At 38.9% G+C, this 17,372-nt stretch overlaps 1 protein-coding gene across 1 annotated transcript in view; it reads left to right on the top strand.

The window, feature by feature from the left end:
• LOC108695665 (septin-2A) overlaps positions 1-17,372 on the top strand; it is a 65,727-nt gene that overhangs the window by 14,084 nt on the left and 34,271 nt on the right. Inside the window, 5 exon segments of the mRNA XM_041567052.1 lie at positions 3,126-3,185; positions 6,444-6,543; positions 6,920-6,922; positions 7,818-7,901; positions 10,082-10,205. Of these exon segments, the coding sequence (XP_041422986.1) occupies positions 3,159-3,185; positions 6,444-6,543; positions 6,920-6,922; positions 7,818-7,901; positions 10,082-10,205 (338 nt within the window). The 5' untranslated portion in view covers positions 3,126-3,158.

The following is a 17,372-nucleotide window of genomic DNA, read 5'->3' on the forward strand; positions in this document are numbered from 1 at the left end:
GTTATATGCAGCAAGATAAGGCGTTTCAAAGGTCAGTTATTTGCCATCTTGTTCACTGCTGCTTCATGCTAAATATTTCAGTACTCATGCTGATTTCTACAGACACTTTACACTTTTGTACACTGTGGGAATGGAAAAAAACCCAATAAACTGCAGTGTATTCATTTCAATATTAGCGTTTTTTATTTAGTTGTGCACGTCTTTTTCTGTAGTGCAGCAAATAACTGCAAGCAATGCAATAGTCCGTACCAAACCAAAATAATTTTTAAAACCAATGTTATTAACCAAATGTTATTAATATTTATTTTGTCAGAGACTGGCACAAAATATTTTTTACTTTGTGGCTTTGCCTTGCCTCTTTCTATAGAATTTTAAAACAGTAACTAATAGTATTCATCTCCAGGATGTCTTGATTCATATTAGAATTCCATTTGTTAGAACAAACACAAAAAGCATTATAGTAAGGTTTTTCTTTTAATGTCTCTCAGGTCTAATAGTGTCTGAGTTTTTTTTCTGCAACGCTTCTACTTGTTGACTGCTTTTTGTATAGCCTCATGGCTATTTCACAAGTAGTATTTTAAACACAAGGAGATCACTGTGGGTCCTTTATCAGTGCAGTCACAAGTAGCCCTTGACTAGGGATGTAGCGAACTGTTCGCCGGCGAACTAGTTCGCGCGAACTTCGACTGTTCGCGTCCGCCGAATGTTCGCGAACGTCGCGCGACGTTCGCCAATTTGAGTTCGCGTCCGATTCGAATAAAAATCGTTCGACCATTCGATTCCTTCGACCGCTAAAATCGAACGATTTCCATTCGTTCGAACGATTGTAAGCATTCGATCGAATGAAAAGCATTCGATCGAATGGCTTCGATCGTTCGATTCGAACGAAAATCCTTCGATCGAACGATTAAAATCCTTCGATCGTTCGAATCGAACGATTTTGCGGGTGTTCGAAGTTCGCAAACTGTTCGCGAACTGTTCACATTTTTGCCGGTGTTCGCGAACGGCGTTCGCGAACACCAAAACGGCAGTTCGCTACATCCCTACCCTTGACCAGAGATTATTGTAGTGAAGCAGCTAACCTATCATTTTCAGACAGGGCAAAATCATGAATTCTTATTACCCAAAAAATTGTATTGTTTGAATTAAAATTGCTCCTTTAGCTGTCACTGAATGCACGGTTTGTGTTAGTTCTAGTAACCTAAAGTAGTCATTCAGTTGTTTGATTTTATAAATAGCATAAACAATATTTATACAGTTATGTTCAAGAAAGGTGGCAAGCGGGAGACACAAGATTTCTTAGCCCCTCTATATTTTTAATTCTAGAATTCAGGCTGGCATATCTTGAATCATGAAGTCCAACAGAAACTGCTAATTGAATTGAAAAGAATAAAGCCGCCTCTTAGACTTGCAGATTGTAGCCTATTCAGATTAATATAAAGTAAGTAGTAAAGAGAACAACTCACAGAATGCTCGGTAAGCAATGGTATGAAAGTTATGTCTAACAAACAATAGTGACAATCTCCTATTGATATCGTCAGGCAATACATGCAGAGATCTTATCAGTAGCCGATATAAATCTTTTAACCTGTCTGATCGACTAAACAACTGATTGACATGGTACAAAAAAATGTTGGGACACTCCACACACGGTCTGAAAATCGTATGAACCATTGTTTCGTAAAATAGTAAGTTTGTGTCTATGGCCAGATTAAGTCTGTACAGATTTCAAGAAGTAACTTGAGTCAAACATGCCACACATGTTGGTTGGAAATCCAGTTCAATATTATGATGAGCAGTGGTTTTCAAAATATTTTGAATCAAATATTTCCTCATCCTGTACTAATTTGTAAGATTACAAACACACGTGGGGATCTTCGCCGTGGTTTATGCTGCATTTTTTTTTAAAAACAAAAAACTGACCACCGTGTATCCGTAGTGTAAGTTGCCATTGCCTTAAAGGGCACCTGTTGGGTAAAAATGTTATCCCCAACCAAAGGTGCGGGATAATAGAGCCTGCATTCTAGTTGGGGATAACAGTAGTCAAAAAAAAATGCCCCCCACCAGCACTAGACTACCCGCACCAGAAGTGAGCTCCCAGTGGGGGCAGCCATGTCCGGTCATTTGCATGCGCATAAAAAAAAGCTGCCTCGAATAGCTCATTATGCGCATACACATGACGTCGCATGCACGTTATGCTCCCGGTGCGGGTAGCCTAGTGCTGGAGGGGGGCATTTCTGTTATCCCCAACCGGAATGCGAGCTCTATTAGCCCGCACCTTTGGTGCCCTTTAAAGAAACAGTTCAGTGTAAAAATAAAAAGTGGTGAATAGATAGTCTGTGTAAAATAAAAATTGTTTCTAATATTGTTAGTTAGCCAACAATTTAATCTATAAAGGCTGGAGTGACTAGATGTGTAACATAATAGCCAGAACACTTCCTGCTTTCAGCTCTCTAACTCTAAATTAGTCAACGACGTGAAAGGGGACCACATGAGACAGTGAGTTTGCAATTGATCCTCAGCATTCAGCTCAGATTCAAAAGCAACAGTTAAGGCCCTTGTGGCCCCCCTCAAGTCACTGGTTACTGCTTAGTAACCAGGGTAACCAGTCAGTGTAAACCAAGAGAGCTGAGAAGCAGGGAGTAGTGTTCTGGCTATTATGTTAGACATCCAGTCACTCCAGCCTTTATACATTACATTTTTGCCTAACTAACTATATTAAAAACATTTTTTATTTTTCACAGCCTATCTATTTACCCAGTTTTTATTTTTCTACTGAACTGTTTCTTTAACATTGCCTTTGCTTAAACTAATAATGGTATCTATGCGGTGGTCGACTCTTTTTAAAACCGTGGCGCGAACCGCAGCAAAGATCCGCACGTGTGTCCATAGCCTTAGGCTGTTTGCAAATGAGGTGCAAAATTCTGTCCACCTGTGTTTTCTCCACAGATGGAAAGTAGCTGATGCGCTTCCATCTGCTACCCAGTGTCTCTGCACTGACAAGCACAGAGTTGCCTGTGTGCAGACACATGGAATCTTAATGCTTAGGTTATAAGTAAAGGTGCTTTTCAGTGCTCAGAGACTGTTTCTAAAGTGACTTTATATATTATTATTTTATTCCACAGGTCAAGAAATTTTTGGCAGAACACCACCGCATCATGTCTCAAACTGGAGAGAAAGTCAAGGTATGACGTAACCATGGAAGACCAACTTACCTGCATTTTCTTTCTGTGACACTTAAATTATGGAATTTATTTTTAAGGGTAATAGCTTACTTTTTATGCAGTGTCAAGATATTGTTAGTGCTATAGGTGGCCACACGTGGGTTGAAAATCATTAAAGGGGAACTATTGTAAATATAAAAATTTTATATAAGCTTCAGCATACTGAAAGAAGAAACTTTCTACATACAATCAATTAAAAATTCTGTGCTGTTTCTGAAATAATAAAGATCATCTTCACTATCCCTCTCTCAGCATCTGTCTTCATGCAGCAGTTGGGTGTCAGATGAATGATTTAGTATATGTTATAGGGGGGCTTCCTTTCCTAGCAGATGAATTAGAGCTCACTCAAATGAAGAGACACATATGCTGAGAGAGGAATAGTGAAGATAAACTTGATTATATCAGAAATGGTACAGAATTTAAATTGATTGTATTTAGAAAGTTTCTTATTTCAGTATGATGAAGCTTATATTAAATTTTCGTGATAGTTCCCCTTTAAGATATTTATTGGTCATGTTAGATGCAGGTGAGGTCTGCATTGGCACTTTGATGTGGTCCTCTCCCAACTATTCTCCACAGTCACACATTAGACTATTATTTAATTCTATCATGGGTTCAAAATAATGCAAGGTTGGGTTTCAGATAGGATCTTAGGCTATAAAGACAGCTAGAATATCAGCTGTAAATCAGGACTTCTCAGTGCTGCAACAGGGATGTCCAGCTGGAGGCCCGCAATTGGCACCTGTCTGTGGGATTTCATTGGACTGAGCAAGGGGGGGGTCTTAATCACAGCCATAGGCATGCGATACATTAGCCCACTGCATATAAAATACAAAATTGGTAGCTTACTTTAGCCATAAATAGCACTGATATCCAAAAGGCAAATGTAGCCATTCATCTTCATGCCATTAATATTTGCACTGTTTATGCAAACTGAACCTTGGAAAAGTTCTGTGTTCATGTTTCGCCTCCTCAATCTGCATGATTTATTTAAGTGGCAGTTCTGTGATTTTGTTTGTGCTTGAAAACAACACGTTGAGTTTAGTTACAGAGTTTTGGAGAAATGTGATTTACATACAATTCGAAGAAATGTACTTGCACTGAGGAATTTGCTTCTTTGTACTAGTGACTGTTGTCTGTTTCCTCCCTTTTTAACACACAGTAGTCCTGCGCTCATAATTTACGAGTTGAGTTCAAGTCTTCTTCCTAGCAGTTTTAGCACAGCCTTAAAAGAGTGTGTAAACCCACAAATAACATTTGTTGCTTAAAGGGATTGTTCACCTTTGAGTTTGCATTTAGTATGATATAGAGAGTGATATTCTGCGACAATTTGCAATTGTTTTTCAGTTTTTATTATATTTGTGGTTTTTGAGTTATTTAGCTTTTTATGCAGCAGCTCTCCAGTTTGCAATTTCAGCGATCTGGTTGCTCGGGTTCAAATTACCCTAGCAACCACGCACTGATTTGAACAAGAAAGAATGGAATATTAATTGGAGAAGCCTGAATAGAAAGATGAGTAATAAAAATTAGCAATAACAATAAATGTGTAGCCTTTAAATGCATTTTTTTTAGATGGGGTCAGTGGCCCCCATTTGAAAGCTGGAAAGAGTCAGAAGAAGAAGAAGGCAAATAATTCAGGAACTATACAAAATAAATAATGAAGGCCAATTGAAAGGTTGCTTAGAATTGTCCATTCTATTACATAGTAAAAAGTTAACTTAAAGGTGAACCATCCCTTTAAAAGAACAGTAACATCAAAAAATGGAAGTGTTTCAAAGTGGACCTGTCACCCAGATGCAAAAAGCTGTATAATAAAAGTCCTTTTCAAATTAAACATGTAATCCAATTTCTATTTTTTATTAAAGTATTCATAGCTGTTGTAAACTCATTTAAATATTATTGCCCCTCCTCTATGCCTTAGACATAGAGGTGGGGCAGACAATTACTTTTACTTTCCATTCTGCACTTCCTTAATGTCACTGCTCTCTACAGTACATATTCCCTTGTTCTCTGTAGCACAAGACATTGATTAACATACAGTACAAGTATGCAAGGCATTGTGTAAAATTGATTTTTGGCTGGAGGAGAGCTGGCCTCTGCTGCATTGTTTAAATCCAGTCAGAAACTGCAGAGTTGAAAGAGCCAGATAGTGGTACATGGGCTTACCCAAAACCCACAGGACCCATGCGTTGGGTGGGTTTGGACCAAAAAACAACACCACAGAGTGTTTGGACTAGCACTGCCCACCGAAGTTCACAGAATCTGTCATTTCTGCGTTACCCTGGGCTACCCATTGCTTACTTTAAAGTTGGTGGGACAGTGCTCCTAGTTCCCAACCTCCACCACACAGTCATTTCTGATGTTGGCTTAAGAGATGGAAGGGCACTTCATGCCCCTTTTTAACCTTGGGCTGGGTTGAGAAGGGCAGATTAGGTTGGTTGCATCTTGCAGTAACAGTTTTAGCAAATTAACGGGTATTGGAATATTGCTTAGACTGAAAAAATTTTAAGATTTTCAAAATTGAAGTTTTGAGGTTTGCAAAGGAGTGGAAAGAATTTATTGTGTTTACTCTGCTGCAGTTTCCCTTGAAGAACATATAAACATGAATACTCCTAAACTTGAGGCAGGGGTAGCGATGCCATCCCTAGCCTGCTGTTGATATGATTTGGGAGAAATGTATAGATATCTCGTCCTGGGGAATAGCATAGCTGAAAAAACAGAAAACTTCACAGCATTAATAGTGTAAGCAAAATTAAAATGCTGTTTTTAACAAAGTGCAAATTAAAATGTCTTAGTCACGTGACTTTAGTCATTCTTCATGTTCCATGCAGCATATTCCTGATACAGTGGCCATTCTAACAGGATTTCACTATTGGGTTCCACCAATTCACCACTCCTTCTCCAAGGCCTGGTGCATATGAGTGCTTGTATGGTGCTCGTCTAGGTGACACAATGCATATGCACTTTGCCTAGAAGAATAGGTGAGAAGCATACAACCTGTGACTGTACAATAGGGTGCTTTATTAACCAGGCATATGGCTACTGATTGTGGGAAGGAGCACAGCAGCTCTAACACAAAGTTATAGACATTGACCTTCAGCGTTGTTGCCCTTAAAATTGCAATTTACAAGTTAAAATGCTGTGAAAGGTATTTCGCTATGATTCTCTATGATGGTCTATTCCTTTTACACTTTTGTAATACTTCCTTCACTGTCCCAGTTTTCTGATTCCGCTGGCTATGTGGTATTTGCCAATCTGCCAAATCAGGTCCACAGAAAATCTGTGAAGAAAGGCTTTGAATTTACCCTTATGGTTGTGGGTAAGTTGTATGATCAGCTCATGGTGCTGGTTCTAACCTCTTATTTATTCAATGCATACTTTCCTTTTGTTTTTCTGTTATATGCACCTTGTACTCCTGGTGAAAATTCACTCACTTTGACTTAATCGTTTTAATGATCTTAACTTGGTATGCCAGCGCTTATTAAATTGACCATACTGAATTTGAGTGCACCTGGAACTTACATTAAAGGAGACATTTTGTGTAAAAAATCAAACATACTTGTGCGTTTTACTCATTTAGATATAGAAGAATTGTTCTTTAAAAAGTTGTGTTTCAGGCTGATTCATTGAATATTTCTGCAAAAACACTAATAATCCCTCCCTTCTCTTCCACTTCGTGCTCCCTGAATTCCCAGGCTGTGCAGGGAGAGCCGGCTGCACTCAGTTCACTACACTGTAAGGACAAGAACCAATCAGCAGCTAGCAGGACCTGACAGGGAACTGAAGCCTGTCTATGCTTGTATGACTGCAGGGCTGTGATTCGCTGTCCCCCTCCTACTGTGCTTCTGGCAGGGACCATTAGGACACGCCCACCCCTCATTTGAAAGGGGCTATTTTTAAAGCTAAAAAATAATCAATTTTTTGCACCATGTAAAAGCAACACCATATATTACTCATAGTTGCCTACAAAATTAGGGTTTTATCCCATATGCCTTTTTTAAATGCATAGAGAAGGGAAATTGGAGCATAGATCTTGCATTGATTGCATTGTTAAAATTGCTTTGTATATGTCCATTAGAATGGCTGAATTCCTTTTGCGTTTCAGTCCTCCGCACATCCCGTATGTTAATCTCTTACAGTAAAGAAGTGTTTTTTTGTGTACCCTTTCAGTTTTCTTTTCTCCAATGTCATGTGCCCTCTAGTTCTCCTTAAAGACCCAGGAAAGGGTTAATCATTGTGGGTTGCCATTTTGTTAGGCAACCCTAGTAATTATTATTTCTTACCTCAGGCCCCGGATTGGCCCTTCATTAAAAATGCACTGACCACAGGGAGGTATTCTAGCAAATGCTGCTGCTCTATTGTCTACTATCCATGGGATATGTGCTGGATTGGCGCAGTATCCGCATAGCTTTGCACTGATATCTCCTCCATGTGTCTGCGCGCATGGTTTACTCCGGAACACAACAGAGCAGATAGGAGCACATCTGCTTCTCTCCGCCTGCTGTTTCTCTGGAGAAAAGTTGAGGCTGCTTCTTGTTTTCCATTAGTCTAGGAGTGTTGTCTGATTGATTTTTTTATTTTACCTTATTGGAGTATCTGGATTGGGAAAATCGACCTTGATAAATAGTTTGTTCTTAACCGCCCTCTATCCTGAACGATATATACCAGGTGCTGTAGGTATGTGTTGGCTAAGCTGCAAATGAAAAAAATTAGGGCTGCACCAAATCCAGGATTCGGTTCGGGATTTGGCCTTTTTTTCGGACGAATCCTTGTGCCTGGCCCAACCGAATCCTAATTTGCATATGTAAATTAGGGGCAGGTAGGGAAATTGCATGACTTTTCGTCACAAATGAAGTTTTTTTTTTTTACTTTTTCTTAGGATTCGGTTCGGTATACGGCCAAATCTTTCACCAAGGATTTGGGGATTCGCCCGAATCCCGAATAGTGGATTCGGTGCATCCCTAAAAAAAATAAGTAATTTTAATGCAGAACCAAACTTGTTTTTTTTTTAAATATAGTTTTCTGTCAAAGTAACTTTAATCCTTTACATGCTGCAGATCTGTCAGCACCATAGTTTCTATGTTTCTGTTTACTTATAGTGGAGTTGTTTGGAGACTTGCTCTCCTGCTCCCAAGAGATCTGTCAGACTGCAAAAGGTTAAAAGGCACTTTCTTGGTGTTCTTATCTGGACTTGCTTGTCATGAGGTGGGGAGCCAGATGATTTATTAGTACATTTTTACTGGCATTGGAGGCGAATAGGGGAAATTATACAGCTATCTTTTGAGAATTAAAGACAAGTATAAAGCAGTTTTAAAACATCTGATCTGGTTTAAGAGCTGTTAGCGTAAGCCCATGCCAGTAGTGCTGCATCTAAGTTCCTGGAAACAGGTTATCTTAATGCCACACAGGCTGATTCTTGACAAATCAGTCTGATTATAAGCACAGGCCGAGGATCAGCTATTCTGAGCCACTGCATACACGCGTGTCTCTGCACTGAAATTTGTTTTGTGTCTCAGCACACAGGCTAAAACAGAAGGCAGAGGTGCTCTAAACATCCTTCTAAACATTCATTTGTAGCCACATCTCATTTTAATGAATGGGAAACACTTTCCCTGTGGCAGGGTGCTTATTGAGCCCACACTTCAGATTGGGGTAACAGTAATGCTCTGCTCCTGCACTGAGAGGTAGCTTCCAGTCACGTTGGGCCACACATGTGCAGAATGAGTTAACTCATAAGGGTATATTTATCAAAGAGTGAAGTTAGAGGTTGTCACAGTCCTCTAGAGTGAAATTCCGTCACTCTCCATTCAATTCTATGGGATTTTGAAAGGCGTATTTATCAAAGGATGAACTTTCACTTTCACCCATTGATAAATACTTTTTAAAAATCCCATAGAAATAAATGGACAGTGGCGGAATTTCACTCTAGAGGACTGTGGCGACCTCTAACTTCATTCTTTGATAAATATACCCCATAACGCACATGCACCTGCCTCCTAACATCCAGTGCTGTATTTTGTACCTCTCGCCAGCTTTTTAATCACCACCCTCTCCTATCTAAATGAAACTACAGTGCAAAGAGGCCACCTACATATAATGCAGTTGGTGCCTCTGGGGCATGATTTGAGCTGTAAAGTATAGGCCCTGTGCTCTGTCTAACTTTACGATGGGTCCTGCACACCCTTAAAGAAGAACTAAACCATAAAAATGAATATGATTAAAAATGCCATATATTATATATTGAACTTATTGCACCAGCCTAAAGTTTCAGCTTTTCAATAGCAGCAATGATCCAGGACTTCAAACCTGTCACAGGGGGTCACCATCTTGGAAAGTGTCTGATACTCACATGCTCAGTGGGCTCTGAGCAGAAAATTAGGTTGGCCAGTAGTAAAGGCTGATGCTACCAGGCTGATTATTAAATTCTGATGCTAGTTGCACTGGTTTCTGTGCTGCCATGTAGTAATTATCTGTATTAATTACTAATCAACCTTATATTGTGACATTTATGTTATATGTGTACACTACATTTGTGAGTGGGTTCCTACACTCAGTTATAAGTGACAGCAGCACAGAGCATGTGCAGTGAATCAGCAGAAAAGAAGATGGGGAGCTACTGGGGCATTTTTGGAGACACAGATCTTCCCTGCTAAAGGGCTGTGGTTGCCTTGGGCTGGTACAGAAGCCCAAAACATAATGTACAACATTTCTCATCTGCTTTTTTAGTTATGTTTTAGTTCCCCTTTAATCTACCTTTATGCTCTGTGGATATGGTCACAGCACTCCTGCTTATTAGATGCTGACTCCTGCTTATTAAACACTGAAGTATAATCTTTACTCCTATAATTTTAATGCAGAGAAGATTGAACGCACTGTTCAGATTGAAGCCTCCACTGTGGAGATAGAAGAACGAGGAGTGAAACTGCGTCTCACTGTGGTTGACACACCAGGATATGGTGATGCCATTAACAGCCAGGATTGGTATGTTGGGATTGCTTATTGTTTCAATAATACATCATCTAGGTCAGTTTGAATAATACATCCTCTCTAGTTTAGTTTGAATGATGCATCCTCCGTAGGTCGGTTCCTTTACGACAAGCTCTGTATTCATTTTACTCTGAAATACCAGCTACTTGCCTCCCTTTGTTTTTATACTAGATGTCAACCAGTTTTTTCTAGTAGAAACCACTGTTAAGAACAAAACAGTCTCCTTATATAGGAAACGGCCCCCTATTATTTTCGTATAGGCAGGACATTTTTTTCCCTTGGGAATAAAATATTTTCTCATATTCTTTTCCTTTTCAAAATACATGCATATTAGCCTTAAAATAACCCCTAACTGCAGTATAATTCATGAAAGAAATATTTTGTACTGATCTGAGTGGGTAAGGAGCTATGTTGATAGATGATCTCTGGAGGTAGATCACATTGTGGGGTGTTTCCAGCAGTTCAAGGGTTAATTCTGTGGCTTGCAGTGGGTAAGCAAAGCGCGATGTGCAGGAGTCTCCCCTTTCCTTCCGCTCTCGTCTTGCCCCTGCATGAGCTCCCGGCCAGATTATTGTATTTCAAGGAGCCTTTCCTGTTGATTGTGTGCTAATTCAGCTTGTTTATTCCATTGAAATGTTTCTGGCTCTTGGATCCTTGTGTTAGTTGCCAATGCTTTGAGTTACATAAATCATAACTGTAGTACAGACCCGTAGAACATTGACTCTTTAAATCACTTAATGGCGCATCTCTGTGGCGTTAGTCATCATTTGAGTTCAGAATTCCATTGGTTTTCATAAACCGTATATATAAAAATAGCTGTATAACAAATACAACCAACACGTGCCTTCTGCTCATTTGTGCTGCCTATGCAACAATTAAGCCACAGATTGCATTTGTTTCAGTGACGGTTGAAGGACAGTTCTAATCTTATAATGGCTTTTTATATCATACACACGTTTTATGGGAAGAAATATGTACAGTAGCATGAATAGAATTTAGTTGAATCACAGCAAAATCCTTGTACAGCTTCCCAAAATTTGGACACATTTCTTTTTTGAAAAACATATTGAAATTTTGAGATTTAGGGTCTGCTTCCCCTATTATGTCTCTCAATATTTGCTTTACATAAAATAGTTCAGGGAAAGCATTATATTATTTCCCAGAGAAATATGTCATTTAAATCTCCCTTGTCTGATTTCAAAAGACTTTGAAAGTTATTTTCGCACTTACTGAGAATATTTATGTTTCTGCTGACTTTACAAGTTTCTGAATATTTTCTGAATACTTTTTTGCCAAACAGCACCTTGCTTTATTTTTGTTTTTTCAGATAACACAATGGAGATTATAAATTTGTAATTAAAAGGGCATTATGCCGACTACCTAGGATTCTGAAAACAATAAAAGTTGTGCATGGGTTTTCTTCCCGAGTAAAATATTGGCACCCCATGTCTGAGAGATTATTCAAACGTTATTGCTCAGTAAAGCCATTTAAATGCTCAAACTGTTTATAATGATCTGGCCACTGGGTGTTGGTTTCGATGCATAATATCTATTCTCATCCTAGCAGAGCAAGCATATTTGTCAGCAGGAGTCCATTAGCATTAGAAACTATAACTGACAGGCTGAGATGGGACAGTTAGGTTGGCAAATCAGTCAGGTTTAGAAACTTCCACTAACAATAACTTACAAAAAGAAACATCTCGGCAAAAAACGATCAACATGACTTATAGGTAACTTTTAATGTATTTTAATATTTTAAAAAGTAGTTTTTTAGTGTCAGTATCACTTTAAGTCATTTATTCAAACAGATGCATGAATGTATGGTTCATTGAGAGCAGAGCTTTGGGCATATGGTTTGCTGTATTGAAGAGGCTCTGTAATCAGGTCTTTCGAGGATCCCAGCGATGCTCAGATCTGTATCTAAGCTGTATGTATAAGTAATTATTTTTGTTTTAAATATAAGCAGCCTTCCTGCAAACCTTTTTTAATTATTGTTAAAATATCTTTAGCACTAATTACTCCTGCTTGTCATGGCTTTTCATTTCCTGGGGCACAGCACAGGATATGCCCTCACAGACCAGGTGCTTCCCATTAAATGACACTGTCGTTTCCAATGTCACAAAATCCCATCAACAAGAAAACATTCAGCAGGAAGTGATCTCATTCCTGCCCCTCTTACGCTTTGTCTCACTTCTCCATTGATAGCAAAGGCTTTGACCTTATTTCTCATCTCGATTCCCCATTTTCACCTAAGGTACTTACAGTGTTCCAGGTGTGCTGCTGTTAAAGGGGTGGTTCACCTTTAAGTTCACTTTTAGTATTTTATAGAATGGCAAATTCTAATCAACTTTCCAATTGATCTTCATTATTTTACAGTATTTTTTTAAATATTTGCCTTTTTCTTCTGACTCTTTCCAGCCTTATAATGGAGGTCACTGAGCCCATCTAAAAATCAAATGCTCTGCAATGCTACAAATGTATTGTTAATGCCACTTTTTATTCCTCATCTTTCTATTCAGGCCTCTCCTATTCATATTCCAGCCTCTTGTTAAATCAATGCATGGTTGCTTGGGTAACTTAGACCCTAGCAACCAGATTGCATAAATTGCAAACTAGAGAGCTGGTGATAAAGAACTCATAGACCACAAATAATAAAAAATGAAAACCAATAGCAAATTGTCTAAGACAGGCATGTCCAAAGTCAGGCCCGGGAGCCAAATGCGGCCCGTTTTCAAATTTATACCGGCCCTCAGCCTCCATCATGAAATTAATAATAATGTGGCCCCCCAGCACAGTGCAATCAGGAATTGCGTAGCCGTAGCAGTAATATTTGGGCACATTAGTGAAATGATCTGCCACTTGGTCTATACGGCTGCCTGTGTGCTGTAGGTGTTGGCAATAGACACGTACTGGCACGTAGTGACGCCCCACTCTCACATAATTCTTTAGGGCTGAAGGTGTTTTTAGACATACTGACGTGCCAGTACAGTAAACTAAAGAAGTATGGCGTCACTACGTGCCAGTACGTGTCTATTGCTAACACCTTCAGCATACAGGCAGCACTATAGACCAAGTGGCAGATCATTTTACTAATGTGCCCAAATATTATTGCTATGATTACTCAATTCCTGTAATTTAATGTTAATGGTTCAAAGAATGTCGGGCTGAATGGTCGGCCCCCACACATTTTCACCTCACCAAATCTGGCCCTCGTTGCAAAAAGTTTGGAAAAGTTTGGCCCTGGTCTAAGAATATCACTCTCTGCTTCATACTAAAAGTTAACTCAAAGGTGAACAACCCCTTTAAATTACTATTTGTTTAACTCACACTGGGTCTATGTATCCATTTAGACCCTTGTTGCAAACAGTTGCATTTTTCTAAACTCAAAAAAGAAGGTTTTGTTCTGTTGAGAAAGAAGTGCCTTTTTTTATGCCTGTAACATATGGGCCCGTCATAAGTTTCTTTTCCTGCCTTTTCTTGCATTGTGATGGATGACAGATACTGGGTTTGAATGACTAACATAGGCAATGCTGCTGACATTCAAGTCAATGAAAGTATCTACTGCTCTATTGTGCATACCGTTAGGTTTTAAATGAAATAACTGAAACAGATTTAATTCAGTGAGTTGAACAAAAAGATTGCATAAAAATGCGTGGAACTAAACACAATCACTTCATTTCAGGGGCTCAAAAGTAATTGGACAATTGACTCAAAGGCTATTTCATGGGCAGGTGTGGGCAATTCCTTCGTTATGCCATTATCAATTAAGCAGATAAAAGCCCTGGCGTTGATTTGAGGGGGGGGGTGCTTTTATGTGGAAGATTTTGTTGTGAACAGACAACATGCGGTCAAAGGAGCTCTCCATGCAGGTGAAACAAGCCATCCTCAAGCCATCCTTAAGTTTAAACCCATCAGAGAAATTGGTACAATATTAGGAGTGGCAAAATCTACAGTTTGGTACATCCTTAGAAAGAAAGAAAGCACTGGGGAACTCAGCAACGCAAAAAGACCTGGACTTCCACGGAAGACAACAGTGGTGGATGATCGCAGAATCATTTCCATGGTGAAGAGAAACCCCTTCACAACAGCCAAACAAGTGAACAACACTCTCCAGGAGGTAGGCATATCAATATCCAAGTCATAAAGAGAAGACTACATGAAAGTAAATACAGAGGGTGCAATGCAAGGTGCAAGCCACTCACAAGCACCAAGAATAGAAAGGCTAGATTAGACTTTGCTAAAAAAACATCTAAAAAAGACAGCACAGTTCTGGAAAAACATTCTTTGGACAGATGAAACCAAGATCAACCTCTACCAGAATGATGGCAAGAAAAAATGGCTGCCATTTGGCACTGGAACATTAGTGTTAATCGATGATGTGACACAGGACAGAAGCAGCCGAATGAATTCTGAGGTGTTCAGGGACACTGTCTGCTCAAATCCAGCTTAATACAGTCAAATTGATTGGGAGGTGTTTCATAATACAGATGGACAATGAGCCAAAACATACAGACAAAGCAACCCAGGAGTTTATTAAGGCAAAAAAGTGGAATATTCTTGAATGGCCAAGTCAGTCACCTGATCTGAAACCAATTGAGCATGCATTTCACTTGTTGAAGACTAAACTTCGGACAGAAAGACCCACAAACAAACAGCACCTGAAAGCCGCTGCAGTAAAGGCCTGGCAGAGCATTAAAAAGGAGGAAACCCAGAATCTGGTGATGTCCATGAGTTCAAGAATTCAGGCTGTCATTGCCAACAAAGGGGTTTCAACCAAGTATTAGAAATGAACATTTTATTTTCAGTTTTTTAATATGTCCAATTGCTTTTGAGCCCCTGAAAAGAAGTGATTGTGTTAAAAAAGGCTTTAGTTGCTTACATTGTTATGCAATCTTTTTGTTCAACCCACTGAATTTAAGCTGAAAGACTGCAGTTCAACTTGAGTTGTTTCATTTAAAATTCATTGTGGTAATGTACAGAACCAAAATTAGATAAAAGTTGTCTCTGTCCAAATATTTATGGACCTACAGTAACTGTATATCATTTCCTACACATTATTGCATGACATGCAGATAAAAACTTGTGTCTATTGTAACACAGGAACAGTTTAGGAACATCCCTGCCTTACATGGGCAACACTGCAGAAAACTTATATATTTATTTGTTTCTTTGGACAGTGACAATATATTAAAAACATACCAAATGCTTGACTTTTGCGAGCTCATTAGTTTATTTTTTTTTTAGTTCCCATATGTATCTGCAGAACATACATGTATTTGCATGTAATATGGAGTTATAGCCTACTTTAGCTTAAAAAATGATATTAGCTGAGAGAAGGTAGGTGCATCGCACAGTTGTAAGTTTATAAAGTGCACATAAAGTTGTACATGTTCCTCTGCCGCATTAATCTATAACTGCTCTTTTAAGGGTGATGTAAACAGCATAGTATTAACATCATTATTACAGTAATTATTTGCAGTAATTAGGCTCAGGGTTTAGAACACACAGGATTTCTTCAGGAAGCTGCTGCAATTCAGCAGCAAGGTCAGGCAGTGTGGCTCATTCCCAAAGATTTCCTGGAATTCACACTCCAGGTGTCATTGAAGGAGAAGCCTGTGCAGCTGCAAAGCATTCTAACCTGAATTTGTTTTTATACTGGGGAATAAAAATGTGTCACATTAGCGCCTGTACACATAGTACCCGGTGTGGAATCCAGCTTATGTACTGAGAGAAAAATTCACTGCTATATGTTTTAACAAAATTATATGGTCTATTCTTGTTAGGATTTTGTTTTGGGATGCTCCGAATCCACTATTTGGGATTCCACCGGAATCCCCAATAGTGAAAGAGTTTAGCCGATTACCGAACCGAATCTGCATATTCCCCCAAAAATATTCCCCAAAAAGTGGGAAAAAATATTTTACTTCCTTGTTTTGTGACAAAAAGTCAAGTGATTTTCCTTCCTACCCCTAATTCGGATTCGGCCAAGCACAAGGATTTGACTGAACATGAATCCTGCTGAAAAAGTCCAAATCCCGAACCAAATGCTGGATTCAATGCATCCATAATTTTAGCAAATTTTTGTATAACCATCCTATTTTTATACGAACAACTTATTAATTATAGGGAATGTTTATTATTTATTTCAGTCCCTGCTGCAATGGCTCTTACCGTTTGTGTTCTCTATTCCACACACTGGTCCATTCTCATTTGTGTCCAATTAACTGTACATAACAATACCTGATAGAACACTTGCATTTGACCATCCCAGTGTCTAGGCAACAGGAAAAGAGTCATAGTCAGTGTCATGTTCTGATGCTTATTTGTTGATCCAATTTTTGGCACCTTCTTAAAATAAATAAATAAATAAAACCCTACAACATGCTCAGCTCATTTATGGGCACAGGGAGATTTTAAAAGGGAAGTCCCACAGTAAATTATGGATCAGCTAAAACCATTATGTATTTTGGATTTGAGTAATGAACACACCATGAATGTATTGGCTGAATAGTGAAATGGAACTTGATCCTGTGAGCAAGAATGTGTTGTTTATGTTCTAGCCAATTCTGAATTGTGCAAAAATACTGGCATCAATTCAAATTCCTGACCTGATCCCTAACCTAATTGCACATCGAAAGGCTTATGATGACTGCTCATAGCAGCTAAATATAACATTATTAACCAATCAAACACATAAGACCCGATTAAAGGGGCAATATCCATACATATTCTTCCACGTGCAAGGTCTGACAACATGTCACAGAAATTAGGAATAAGCCAGCAGAGATTTTCCTTGAACTTGAAAATATAGTTTCAGAGGCATATTACTCTAGACCAAGTTCTCATACAAAAAGACTAGACACTTGGACAATGGCATATTTTTGGAAATATAAAAAGATTACAATGTTGCACGGCCAAGATTGGGACTTTTTTGAAGCATTTAAAGACCACAAATTCACTATCTATTTGTGCTGCAAGTTCCTCTATTGTTTCTGTTTGATGGGTGAGCATGAGCTGAGTTGCTAACTGGGAAACACTTCAGGCAGAAAGGAGGTTATGCTCTGAATGCCACTTGAAGTGCAGATATCCAATACTGGCCTACAGCTAGCACCAAGAATTGTACAGAAACTAGAAGCCTAGTTACAGAGCCTCTAACTACAT

The sequence above is a fragment of the Xenopus laevis genome, chromosome 1L (assembly GCF_017654675.1).
Source record: "Xenopus laevis strain J_2021 chromosome 1L, Xenopus_laevis_v10.1, whole genome shotgun sequence".
Lineage (NCBI taxonomy): Eukaryota > Metazoa > Chordata > Amphibia > Anura > Pipidae > Xenopus > Xenopus laevis.